The sequence below is a fragment of the Schistocerca cancellata genome, chromosome 3 (assembly GCF_023864275.1).
Source record: "Schistocerca cancellata isolate TAMUIC-IGC-003103 chromosome 3, iqSchCanc2.1, whole genome shotgun sequence".
NCBI lineage: Eukaryota > Metazoa > Arthropoda > Insecta > Orthoptera > Acrididae > Schistocerca > Schistocerca cancellata.
Window position 1 is genome coordinate 457,586,335 of NC_064628.1, and position 14,481 is coordinate 457,600,815.

Consider the following 14,481-nt stretch of genomic DNA (forward strand, 5'->3'; position numbering starts at 1 on the left):
GTACAAATCTGTGGTTTTTTTGCAGTGGATGATACTGGTGCCGAAAATTTGTTCGATCTGGGTGCCTTCAACACTTTTGAGTTTTCCATTTCAGATATCGAGTACCTTGTTTCCATACAGTTTCCTTATCAGCAGTTACATTCTCTGTCTTCTGAGTTCTGACTCTTTTCTCAGTTGGGTAGGTTGTGCTACAAGTTTTGTGGTCCACATTACTCTGGAACCTGCAAGGCCAGCGCTCTTTTCCAGTGGCTTTGCACAATCAAGTGAAATCAGGACTGGTCAGGCTGATGTCATTGGGAGTTACACAGCTTTTACAACGAGTGAGTAGTCTAACCCCTGCATAATTGTTAAAAAACTGACTGGTCAGCTTCACCTCTGCGGCAACTTAAAAGTCTCAATTAAATCTCAGCCTATCAATACACCTATTCTTTGCCCCATTTGGACGAGTTACTGGTGAAACTTGCTGGGGGCAAGCTTATCTCCAAAATTTATTTATCTGAAGCCCATTTACAGGTTCCGTTGGATGAGGATTCTAAACAGATCCTTGTGTTTAGCACGACCTTTGGGTTGTACAAATATCAGTACCTCTTTGTTTTGTATGGCTAGCACCCCAGCAATTTTGCAGCTTTTTTTTTTTTTTTTTTTTTTTTTTTTTAAATTTCTGTCAATATCTGTTCTGGGGTGCATCAACTATCCTGATGATATCATTTTATGGGTGCATCCACCCAAGAACATTTATGTAGCTTATGTTCCTTGTTCATGGCCATGCATACTGCACGGCTGAAGTGCAACTTGCCCAAGTCATACTTTTTTCAGCCATCCATTGTGTACTTGGGGTTTGAGGTTTCTCGCAATCGTGTTAAGCCTTTAACTCACCATGTTGCCTCACCTACCAATGAAATAGAACTCCAAGCATTTTCAAGTAAAAAAGTGCACACTATCACAAATTCATTCTGGTTGCAGCCACGTTGGCCCTTCCCCTCCACAAGTTTCTCCACAAGAGTGTTCCTTTTTGGTGGACACTGGCCTGTGAACACTTGTTCGTGATTTTGAAATCTAAATTACATTCTGCTTCTTGTTTGCTTTTCACCTTGGCCACCACCTCGTTTTGGGTATGGACACCTCTCAGTATTACCTCGAGGCCATTCTCGCACATCAATGCGAGGATGGTTCCAAATGTTGATAGCTTATGTGTCAAAACACTCAACTCCACCCAACAGCGCTACTCCCAAATTGAAAAGGAAATGTTTGCTATAATCTTCGTCTTCTTTTGCTTGTGCCCTTGTCCCATGGTTTCACAGGGTCAGCATGGTTGGGATCGATTTGGAAAGGTTAATTTATGGGGTGGCCGGATGCCCTTCCTGTCGCCATCCCGTACCCCCCCCCCCCCCCCCCCCCCAACTGTCTGTGTATAGTGCAGTCCATAGGATAGTGTGAACATGTTCAGATGTCTGCGAATTGTGTAACTGAGGCAGGACATGGGGACCAGCTCGGTATTCACCTAGTGGGATGTGGAAAACCTCCTATTAACAACATCCAGGCTGCCCGGCACACCGGCCTTTGTTGGTAATCCGCCGGGCAGATTTCATTCGGGGCCAGTGTGCCTACCTGAGTCCAGGAAGCAGTGCATTAGCACTTTTGGCTAACCTGGCAGGTAAATGCTTGCTATAATCTATGCCCTCAAAAAGTTTCTTATGTTCTTGCATGGATCTAAGTCTCACTTTATTACTGACCACAAGCCCTTGGTTTCATTGTTTAATCCTTCTGCTTTGTTGCCCGATGAAGCAGCACATCACCTCCAGCACTGGGCCTTATTTCTATTTTGAAATACATTTTCAGCCTACCACGCAACTTGCCAACACCAATGTGCTGTCCCCACTTCTGATGGGTCCAAATCCCACTTTTGACCAGGATGAACTCCTTTACTTTCAGATGTCCGCCGCCTTAGCTGAGAGGTCAGTGCATCTGACTGCCATGCAGCAGGATCAAGTTCGATTCCTGGCCTGGATGAAGATTTTCTCTGCTTGGGGACTGGGTGATGTGTTGTCCTCATCATCATTTCATCATCATTGACATGCAAGTTGTCCAACGTGCTGTCAACTGAAAAGACTTGCAACTCGGCGGCCTTGTGACCATCAATGCCTTACGGTCATCTCAGTTTCTATTTTCACAAGATGTTGAAGCATAATGTACAGTGGATAGCAGCTGCCAATCCAGTTTTGTAATAAGTTGTTCCCCTCATTCAGCATGATTGGCCAAACAGGCCCCTGGGTAGGGTTTCTGATCCTCTGCTTAACTATTTTGTCCTCCGTCACTGCCTTTTAGTATTTGATGCTGTTGTTCTTTTAGCTACAGTTGGGCTATTGCCCAGGGTTGTGATCCTGGCCACCCTATGGCAAGATGTGATTTAGCTCCTATGTCAGGGACATTGCAGGAGGGGGGTCCCGCATACTGACTCACTGGCGCATCAGCACAACCTTTGGCCCAGCATCGACAGTGACATTGTGTATCTTGTTATGACCTGCTCTGAGCATGCTACCTACAGGCAGTGCCATGGTGAGTCTCTCTCTGTAGCCTGCACTGCAACGACCATGAGAAGATGTCTCCGTTGATTTTGCAGGACCCTTCCCAAATTCTTACTGGTTGTTGATGTTTTCTCTAAATTTCCACATGCTGTCTGCTGTTCTTTGACATCAGCCAAGGCTACAATTCAGGCCCTTTCCATTATTTTTCTACTAAAGGATTCCCTTACTCACTTGTCATCAATAGTGGTCCACAGTTTGTGTGTCAGACCTTTCTTAATTGTGGAATCCAGACAATGTCTTGATATGTTTCTTGAGTTCCTGTAAGTTTACTCTGATGGGCAATCGGAGTCTGGCCAAGATGCTCCATTGTCACCAGCCATGCACCCTCCTGCATAGCTCTTGCTGGCTCACTAACCTCAAGTCGGAGTGGGCCTCATCATGGTTCACTCCTGGCTCCACAGTCAGAGCTTGGAGGTTTGGCTGCCAACCCAAGTGGATTTTGGCCACAGTCCAGAGATGCTGTGGCTGCTGCCTCTGTATGGAGTGCACCACAGGGGGGGCTGATGGCATGCTACCATGATCAGCTGCATCCTCATGCCTTGGTGAGAGCTGTGAGTCTGCTGCTGTTGTTTTTACCTACCTCCTCAGCAGCTACCCTGCTCTCATGGGGCATCAATGCTACAGGGGTGGACCTGCCCTCCTTGTGGATGTCACTGCCTCCTGCCTCTCCTCTGGGTTCCAACCCTTGATGCCATTGGGTTGTTTACCACCAGTGTCCCATGCTCCCGTCCTAGTGACTGGTGCTTTTATTATCGGCACAGTTCTATCACAGAGGACCCAGACACTGACATGCTACCAACACCTTTGCCACTGGCCCTCTCTTATGGTACTTTGTGGGGGAGTGGCCATCACATATTTCCAGCTCAGAATCTCCATGACCTGTGGCACCTGCTGCCCACATTGGAGATCCCTTTCCCCATAGGGGCAGAGGTGTATGAAACAACTGGATATGCACCACAGCAACAGGCCACTGGCTCGCTACACTTCATAGCTCGCCAATGGCATGTGCGCAGACCAGCCAACAGGGGCTGTCTGCGATGGGCCCCATGACTAATGCACACGGCACATCATCTGCTGTGCCATCTCCTGGAGTCTTCCTCTTGTTTACTAATATCAGCTCCTATGTTTGTTGTTCACTTGTATGTGGAAGAATAAACTTTGGTTAATTGTGGCTGCACTGTTGTTCATGTCTTGCATTATGATAGGATTGTACAATAATAATCTTCTGAATAGAGTTTGAGTAGATGTTGGAAATGAAATAGACTACTTGATGAGACAATGTATAAAAAATTGGCAATTTTATGTAAAAGGGTTTATCCCGAGTGGTGGAAGTAAATATGTACTGAAATTTATGAGTTATGTAAAGGAAAGATGTGAATAAATAACGATTTTACTGTATTTCAGGATAACTTACACTACAACTCTAATAATATTAATGAGTGGAATGATCTAATTAAAAGAAAGTCTGAAACTTCCGTAGTTATTTTGAAGTAAACAAAACGCAACTAGTTAATGCTAATATAAGCAATAATTACTATGAAGTGTGAAATTCTTAAAGAGAAAGTGAAGATTGTAAAAGCAAAGAAGGCTGTTACTAAGTTGCCAAGATCAGTTAAACTTGGATTAGATTTAGATGACATCCATACTTGCTCCATAGAGCATGAATATGACACTTTGTAATGATGTGGAATGTGTCAGTTCAACACAAGTTTACATGTCATAATTCAATATTTCTTTTATTCATTAATAATTGTTTTATTACTAATTTATATCTAAAAATTTGTCTACTGAGTAGAAGGACTTGTCATACAGAAATTATTTTGGTTTGTTTTTAATTGCTGGTTGGCTATCTGTCAGACTTTTGATGCTATTTGGTATGTGACCAAAGACTTCTGTGGCAGCATAATTCACCCCTTTCTGTGTCAATGTTAGATATAAGCTAGAATAGTGAAGATCAGCCTTTCTCCTAGTGTTGTAGCTATGCACACTGCCATTGCTTTTTTGAGTTACTAGACGTGGACAATGAGGTTAATAGTTACAATGGAGGTAGAAGGAATTTTTGGCATTGACAGTAAAACGAACATCTTACAAAAGGTGAGGTTTAATATAAATGTACAAACAATAATGTTTAGGGTATTAACAATATTTTTCACTTCTCTTTTTGCTAGATGCCAAATGGTCAACACATATGTATTTGCAGGGGGTCAGATGTACAGCAAATTTATTGCATTTAGTATCAGTCTGGCAAATGGTATGGAACATAAGGGTGAAATTACACCAAAAGTTGCAAAACAAGATGGTGAAACAGTGGGTCAGATTCAAAGTGAATCCACAAATTAGTAGAGGGTTCATTACAGTTTAATGAGCACACTATTTGGTGCATAGTGCTTCCCTGAACTGGGTCATTCTGTCCTTCATTTCTAGATTCTTGGACTATCTTATCACAATCTTTTAAAAAGGAAAACAGAATTATGTTTGACTATCTGCAAATGTACATAAATATTTTGTATATCAACACTCAAATTTTATGAATGCTTTTAGGTTACAAGTTTTGTATGATAATGCATACTGATGTAAGATACGAGAATGGAAATGCATAAAATGTTTACTAAAGGTTATGAGAAAAGTCTTGTGTTATGATCTGGGTCTCCACAACGATGGAAATTTTGATCTTACGTATAATGGATTTATTTCAGCTGAGAATGAAATGTAAAATAAAAGGCAAGCTAAATTATAAGGAAAGGATAGCTGTCAGAAAATACTGAGAAAATGTAAGTATGAAACAAGAACGCTTCCAATGAACTGAAGTCTTCTTTTCACGCTCCCTAACACTGATTTTACATTATCATTGAAACTCAGTCTAGCAGCTACTACCTGTATTCATATCCAAGAATGAATGGACAAAAAATACACAAGACATTGTATGATGAAGTACAAGGTTCTACAAGTAGTTATAATTTGAGAATCAATTTCTATATGTAACTACTAAAATACAATGATAAAACTGACTGAAGATGGTTGTCATAAATGTTACCAGCCTTTAAAATGAGTGCAAGTCATAAGGGACATGTATTCCAATTTCCATTGAATCATCAGATCCAGAAATACAGTTGCTGTCAACACTGGGATTGTTGCTGCTGTTGGAGGATCATTATTGTCTCACTCTGCTATAGACTTCATCTGGTCACAGTGCTATTTATGTAGTGCTTTAATTGTCTCCAAATCTGCTTTTGTTATTTTTGCTGTTGCTTTTGTTGCTATTGGAACAGTACCTGATGCTGCCTCAGTTGAGCAAACTTTGCATCCACAATGTGTGTGGCATGTGTAAACAAACACTAATAATTGTTGTGTGACTAGGGCCTCCCGTTGGGTGGACTATTTGCTGGGTGCAAGTCTTTCAATTTGACACCACTTTGGTGACTTGCGCGTCAATAAACAAACACTGACAATAACACAATGACCAAAAACACAATAGAGAGCAAATGTTATGACAGCTAATATCATGAGCTCTGCTCTAATCAGTACCAATGAATCATATTAAATGACAACACCTGATCAACAGAGTCCCAAATCACAGTTCAGGTCTAGAAAAAGGTAACAATTGTATTCATGATTCAGTGTAGTGAAATCTTCAAATATTTGATATTAACTGCTGAGATGCCCACTAAGCCAGTCTTTATTTCCAATAGTGGGCCAATGGCCATCTCCATGTAATGTGTTTGCCGCAACCAATGGAGTTGCGAGTTGCAGTCCCAGAATTGGAACTCTCTGCCACACAAGTTATATTTTCACCACTCTCTGATCTCTTTCATGATTTCACTACATTGGTTAGATATTATAATTTGTTTCTTCATTATTTCAAGCAGGAGATATATTTAATAACAAAATAAGAGGACCAGTTATTAGTTAGAAAGTTTTATATTGTTGTTAAATCATAACCATCTATACCTCACAGGAAAAAATATTGTATACATGAAGGCTATGCGCGCTTGTGTGTGTAGGTGTGTCTAGTGCTGACAAAGGCCTTAACGGCCAAAAACTTTAATTGTGTGAATCTTTTTGTTGTGTCTATCACGACTCAGAATCTCCACTATATGGTGAGTAGCAACTTTCCTTCTCTGGTATTGTTACATTCCATACTTGATTTTCCATTATTTGATATACATAATATTAGTAATTTACACCAACTTAAACTGTTGCTTTGACACTGTTTACATTGAGCCTCACTAGTATATAGAACAAAGGAAACATGTTGGATTAAAAACTAATGTACCATCATAATTTACATACAACACAAACTACAGGTGCACGGTACAAATAAAATTGCTATTGTAATTATGGAGTAATTAACAATTAAAGTTCCGATATTTCAAGTCATCGAGAGACAGCTATTTTTACGTTTTTAAGTCAGAAATTCTTCATTTGCCAAACTCAAATATGACATGATGATTTTTCAGACAAAATCAAACATGCTCATCTCCTAATTGGTGTCAGTTAACAGACCTGTAGTTATGTCTATATAGAAATGTAAATTACTCATACAATATTTAATTAATTGAATCTAGGCCTTTCATTCAATAAAACTAATCGCTCTGTTCACCTCAAAATGATAGGATGATTTTAGTTTAAGTTAATAAAATAAAATATGCAAATTAACAGAATATACTGTTGCAATAACTAAACATGCAATTTATAGTCTTAATAGAGACAGATTCTTCCCTGTCTTTGTGTGAAATTACTCATTGTTATTCCACTAATTTACTATGTGATTTGGGAAGATGTATGTAAAAACTTAAAAACTTTAACTGTTAAATATGCAAAATTCAGTATGTAATGATAGCAGTAATTGTTTAAAATCATATAAACGGAGGTGATTTGTACGCTGCCATAGGTCAGTCTTACGTCAGTCTTGGACCGAATTTTGTATCAACAGCACACGGTCAGCCTTTGTATGTTCACTGCAGAACATCTAGTGTGCAAAATAAAATTCTCTGTGAACAAAAAGTACTGAAATTTGCTTATGCCATTGCATGGTTCCCATGTGGCATTGCAATAACATCAAGATGAACCTACGGCAGCATCAAGAGAAAGCACCCGTATTATTCTGTTGGTGGAGGATATCCTTAATGAGCTGTGGTATACTGATCATTGTTTTTCTTGTTTTAAGCAAGATACACATCCCAAACTTCGCCGTAAAAACATTTTCACCATGCTATATTACAACATGGTGAAAGAAGCTGGGATAGGTATAAAACTGCATCGTATGCTAACGGTTATTAAGGTTCATGTGAAATAATTGCTTACAATATACTGTGCCATATAACAGTACTGGGATGTGAATAGAAACAAAGACCTGTATGGAAAAAGTGGACATGTGAGTCAACGGCTCAACACCAACAACGAGCATAGATTGTCAGATAAGTAGCAAAACATTATTTACGTAACAGAGTAGTAAATAGGAAAGATAGTTTTCGGAAGTGTTTTTCCAAACTTTATGGAAGCTCTCCTGCGAACCTTACAGAACTAGCACTTTCACTCTGCAGTGGAGGGTGCGCTGATGTGAAACTTCCTGGCAGATTAAAACTGTGTTTTGGATCGAGACTCGAACTCGGGACCTTTGCCTTTCATGGGCAAGTGCTCTACCATCTGACCTACCCAAGCACGACTCATCATCTTGTCAAGTTGTGTAAAATTAGTTAAAATGAGTAGAAGCAATATATTTTCTCTATGTGACCAAAGACGGAATCAAAACAAGATTGGGTTGGGAGCTGCATGCATCGACGCCAAATCTAAACACTCAAGGCCACGAGAATTCATCATCACATCAAAAAGTTTTGCATCACCTTAGTTCCAAGAGTTCCAGAACCTGTACAGAAAATTGGGATAGAGATCAACATAAACATCATTTCTGCCCTTTTTATTCCCCCTGAAAACCACACATTGTATGTTATACCACTATACAGTGAGACGTTCAGAGGTGGTGATACGGATTGCTGTACACACCAGTACCTCTAATACCCAGTAGCACATCCTCTTGCACTGATGCATGCCTGTATTTGTTGTAGCATACTATCTACAAGATTGCCCCACTCCTCAACGGCAATTCGGTATAGATCCCTCAGAGTGGTTGGTGGGTCATGTCGTCCATCAACAGCCCTTTTCAATTTATGCCAGGCATGTTCGATAGGGTTCATGTCTGAAAACATGCTGGCCACTCTAGTCGAGCTATATTGTTACTCTGAAGGAAGTCATTCACCAGGTGTGCACGATGGGGGCGCAAACTGCCATCCATGAAGACGAATGCCTTGCCAATATGCTGCTGATGTGGTTACACTGTCTGTTGGAGGATGGCATTCTCATGTTGTACAGCCATTACAGCACCTTCCATGACCACCAACGGCGTACATTAGCCCCACATAATGCCACCCTAAACCAGCAGGGAACCTCCACCTAGCTGCACTTGTTGGACAGTGTGTCTAATTCATTCAGCCTGACCAGGTTGCCTCCAAACACGTCTCCGGCGATTGTCTGGTTGCAGGAATATGCGACACTCATCGGTGAAGAGAACATGATGCCAATCCTGAGCAGTCCATTCGACATATTGTTGGGCCCATCTGTACCATATTGCATGGTGTGGTGGTTGCAAAGATGGGTCTCACAACGGGCATCAAGAGTGAAGTTGCTCATCATGCAGCCTATTGTGCACAGTTTGAGTCATAACACGACGTCCTGTGGCTGCACGAAAAGCATTATTCAACATTGTGGCATTGCTGTCAAGAGTTTCTCCGAGCCATAATCCATAGGTAACAGTCATCCACTGCAGTAGTAGCTCTTGGGCGGCCTGAGCGAGGCATGTCATTGACAGTTCCTGTCTCTTTGTATCTCCATCTCCAAACAAAATTGTTTTGGTTCACTCCGAGACACCTGGACACTTCCCTTGTTGAGAGCCCTTCCTAACACAAAGCAACAATGTGGATGCGATCGAACCGTGGTACTGACCATCAAGGCATGGTTGAACTACAAACAACATGAGCCATGAGCCATGTATGTCCTTCCTGGTGGAATGACTGGAACTGATTGGCTGTCGGACCTCCTCTGTCTAATTGGTGCTACTCATGCATGGTTGTTTAAATCTTTGGGCTGGTTTAGTGGTGTCTCTGAACAGTCAAAGGAACTGTGTCTGTGATACAATATCCACAGTCAACGTCTATCTTCAAGAGTTCTGGGAAACGGGGTGATGCAAAACTTTTTTGATGTGTGTATAATTTCACCTTTCCATGGATTTCAACAATCAGAAGACATACTGGAAAAATGTTCTCTGTTACTAGAAAGTAAACTGTTGGAGCAAAATAAAAAAAAAAAAAATAGAGAGGACACCAAAAATAATTTTAGAAAAATAGACCAGAAACTAGAGGCAATTAGGGAAGATCTTAATAAGGTAAATAGAAAAATAAAGAGTAGAAATGAAAGAGTAGACAATGCAGAATCTGAAGTGGATTGTTTTAAGAACTTTGCTGTTACTGAATCTCAACTACCGTATTTACTCGAATCTAAGCCGCACTCGAATCTAAGCCGCACCTGAAAAATGAGACTCGAAATCAAGGAAAAAAAAAAAATTCCCGAATCTAAGCCGCACCTGAAATTTGAGACTCGAAATTCAAGGGGAGAGAAAAGTTTTAGGCCACACCTCCAAATCGAAACAAAGTTGGTCCATTGTAATATGAGACACAATTTAGGTGAATGACAATACAGCTACAGTCGTTTGGTTCGAGTCGTAAGCTTAGCAGTTAAGCTTTACCACGTAGCCATTGCTATGCGTCAGGCGCTCCGTCCGTATTTATACGGGTGCTCTTCCTTTTTCACGTGCTTCGTCTGGTTTGAATCGATTGCTTATTTTGCTTTGATCTGATAAGTGCCGTTTTCTTTGATATAGGTGTTTGCGTCACTCTTAAGCTGAAAATGCATTACTGCACTGTGTCATGCATTGTTTGTCGCATTCTGATAGTGCGTGTTTACGGCCTGTCGCGGCTCGCGGCATGGCTTGCTTTTGTGCGCGCTACCGCCGCGTACAATTAAAAAAAAAAAAGAGAGGAATCGTCTCATTAGCGAAACAATGGCAAGAGACTGCTATTTGTTGTTACTTACACTGCTGCTTTCTTTGATAATGATCAACAAGAATCAAATAATAGACTGCGTATGATAGAACATGTTCTGAACGAGAGTTAGGCAAAAATTTTTCTCCATTTGAAAATCTTTGCGGCCGCTTCTTTATTACATCAAATTCTGCACAGAAATTAGAGTCATCTTAGATTTAAAAATCTAGTCACTTGCCGTGCTTCATTTCAGACTGTATCATTATTAGGCATAAGAATAATACGAATATAAACATGACACGATACGTATATTCTTCCGCGTTTGCTGTTGTCTCACTCTAGTTTTGTAGTTTATTAGGCAGACAGGATTTAAATGAGATAGCAGCAAACACAAAAGAATACATGGCAAAATGTTTATATTCGTATTATTCTTATGGTGAAGAGAATACTGTATGTGATTCAAATTTCATCAGGTTCCTATTAGCAACCATCTCTTCTCACAGATAGGAAAAAATTCAGAACGTAGAGTTGGCCATATTGACAAACATCCCAAACAGTCTTGCCAGTCAGATTTTCGTAGTACACTGATATTGTGCTACATTCGAAGATGAACAATACGGAATTTGTATTTACTTCGTTGGATAATGTATGAAAACGCAGTGGTCGAAACTTGCGGCGGAGAAAAAAAGCTCGTCTTCCACTTTTTTTTTAAATTTATTTACTGACGCAGAGGTTTTGGCGCCAGTATTTATCTTTGTGCCTACAAAGCATGCCTGTGTCGCCCTACATATATTCGACGGCAGAAGTTAGGTGTGGCGGCACATACCAACATTTTTCATAACTTCCGCTTGCTTTGCACTCGATTCTAAGCCGCAGGCGGTTTTTTGGATTACGAAAACTGGAAAAAAAGTGCGGCTTCGATTCGAGTAAATACGGTAGTTAACAAATGTGTTGACGTACTTGACGAACGAGAAAAAGAACAGAAAACATTGTCATTGATGAACTCGACACACAACATAACATACACAGCATAACATACAAACTTATACTGAAACCAAAAATAATTTCACTGACAAGAAACTAAAAATAAATTCCACACTCGTTTCAGAGCAATTTTTTCAGTAAACAGTAAAGTGAATGAAGTATCAAATAATCTACAAACAGTCAACTCTAAAGTTGTAAACCTAGAGACTAATATTTAGTAGTATATACAGCAGTAATAACATGTTTTAAAAAAATGGCAATAATGTTATTACAAAAATTTCTTGGGGTGATTTTGAACTACACCCTGTTGATTACTTGTACCGGTGCAAGGACAGCTTTGCACTGGGCATGCCAGAACATATGAAAGGGAATTCTGTAAATGATTTTTAGATGGAGAAGCTTTACCTTGGGCTAACCAGCATGTTAACCCAAAAATGAATTTGCAGAGTCTGAAAAATTATTTTTAAACAAGTTTTGGTCATACAGTAAGCACTGGTCATCCCAACATCACCAGAATAACAACAGGAACAATAACAACAGATACGATGGTAATAGAAGAAATAATAATTTTGGTAACAACTATCAGAATTTGAGTAATAACAATAATAGGAATGAGCAGGGCGGAGGTAATCAAAGGAGAAATGGTAACAGATCCTACGAAAATAATAATCAGGAAAGCAGGTAAGCACCTTGTTGCGAGCCTGTCAGTTTGAGGTGAAGAACAGCTACAGAAATCATGCTAGAAGTAGGAGAGGAAGGCGAAATTCAGGTCGCAGACTCCACAGTAGATACAATAATTACCAGAGAAACAGAGTTGATTATTGTGAAGCATTTTGGGACTTAATGCTGACGGAAATGAGTGATGATACTAGTAAAGTAGAAAATAAATTTAATCTTAGTACAGATGATTTGACTAACTCGTTTGGTGAGATTCTCCTACTATGTAATCCCAAATTCCTGGAACCCACAACACACATTGAAACTCTTGCCCTGCAGGAACTTGAGCAACATGCAAAACACCACCTCAAAAAGCTCTCCATCCTGCTCACTTCCTACTCCTGCCTCGGAGTACCACTGTCCACCACAACTACAACAACCTCCAAACCTCACCCATGTCCCCTCATAGCTGACAAACCCTGTCTCACAGATCTATACTTACCCTACCCTCCTAAACTCCCTCCCACCACCACATAGAACCCAGAACCTAAACAGACCTGCAACACCGTCATGACCCTTTCCTCCAGAAACCTTAGTCCCACAGAAATATCAGTCCTTTCCAAAGGCCTCACATTTTTCCCCCACTCCAAAATTAAATCAGGAAGGACCTGTTAAAGACCTTCTCTCCTTCACCCAGTCCCTACAGTGGAAACACTTTTTCGCCACAAACCCAACCAATCAGCCTCAACCAAAGACCAATACTGAACCTTGCCTAACTCAGTTCACTCCTCTATCCAACCGTGATCCACCCCAACTGCCCCCAAACCACCCCCTGTTAACTTTCCAGAATTTCTTAACCTCAAACCTTGCCTCATCATCATTCCCCAAATCCCTCAACATGCAAACTAACCTTACATCTTCAGAAAGAACCACAGTCCACCATCTAAAAACTGATCTCGACCTTATGATCCTACCTGCAGACAAAGGCACCACCACCATTGTTTTGAACCGCATGGATTACCTGGGGGAAGGACTCCGTCAGCTTTCAGATACTTCCACCTACAAATCTTGCCACACTGACCCCATTCCAGTAATCCAGAAGGATCTCCAGTCACTACTCAAATTCTTAGGCCCATCCCAGAACCTCTCCCCAGACTCAATCTCTCTACTTAACCCTACCACTCCCCACACTCCTACCTTCTACATGCTTCCCAAAGTCCATAAACCCAACCACCCAGGATGACCCATTGTGGCTGGTTACTGTGTCCCCACTGAGAGAATCTCTGCTCTTGTAGACCAACACCTCCAACCTATTACCAGGAACCTACCCTCCTATATAAAAGATACCAACCATTTCCTCAACTGACTCTTCACAGTTCCTGTTCCTTTACCACACGGTGCCCTTCTAATCACTAATGATGCTACCTTCCTGTACACTAACATTCCTAATGCCCATGGCCTTACTGCTATTAAACACTACCTTTGCAGATACCCTATAGATTCCAAACCTCACCCACAATTACTTCCCCTTTGAAGGCATTACCTACAAACAAATCCAGGGTGTGGCCATGGCACCCAAATGGCACCATCCTATGCCAACCTATTCATGGACCATCTAGAGGAATCCTTCCTAAAAACCCAGAATCCTAAACCCCTTACCTAGTTCAGTTTCACCAATGACATCTTTGCTATCTGGATTGAAGGTGAGGACACCCTATCCAGATTCCTCCAGAACCTAAACAACTTTTCCCCCATTTTCTTCACCTAGTCCTACCCAATCCAACAAGCCACCTTCCTATATGTTGACCTCCACCTCAGAGATGGCTACACCAGTACCTTCGTCCTTATCAAAGCTACTAACCACCAGCAATACCTCCACTCTGACAGCTGCCATCCATCCCACACCAAGAAGTCCCTTCCGTACAGCCTGCGTTGCACCTGCAGTGATGAGCAGTCCTCTCAAAATATATCGAGGGTCTCACTGAAGTTTTCACTGACCGTAATTATGCTCCCAACCTTGCACAGAAACAAATCTCCCATGCCTTATCTTTCAAGTCTCCCACCACCGCCCAAAGTCCCACAGTCCGGCCACAAAGGAGCATTCGCCTTGTAAGTCAGTACCATCCAGGACTGGAGCAACTGAATTACATTCTCCGCCAGGG

At 41.1% G+C, this 14,481-nt stretch overlaps 1 protein-coding gene across 1 annotated transcript in view; it reads right to left on the bottom strand.

The window, feature by feature from the left end:
• Window positions 1–5,026: 5,026 nt before the first annotated feature.
• The window catches only part of LOC126176364 (testis-expressed protein 47-like), a 124,264-nt gene continuing 114,809 nt past the window's right edge, over window positions 5,027–14,481 (bottom strand). Inside the window, exon 6 of the mRNA XM_049923519.1 lies at window positions 5,027–5,068. Within this exon, the coding sequence (XP_049779476.1) occupies window positions 5,027–5,068 (42 nt within the window). The remainder of the gene's footprint in view (window positions 5,069–14,481) is intronic.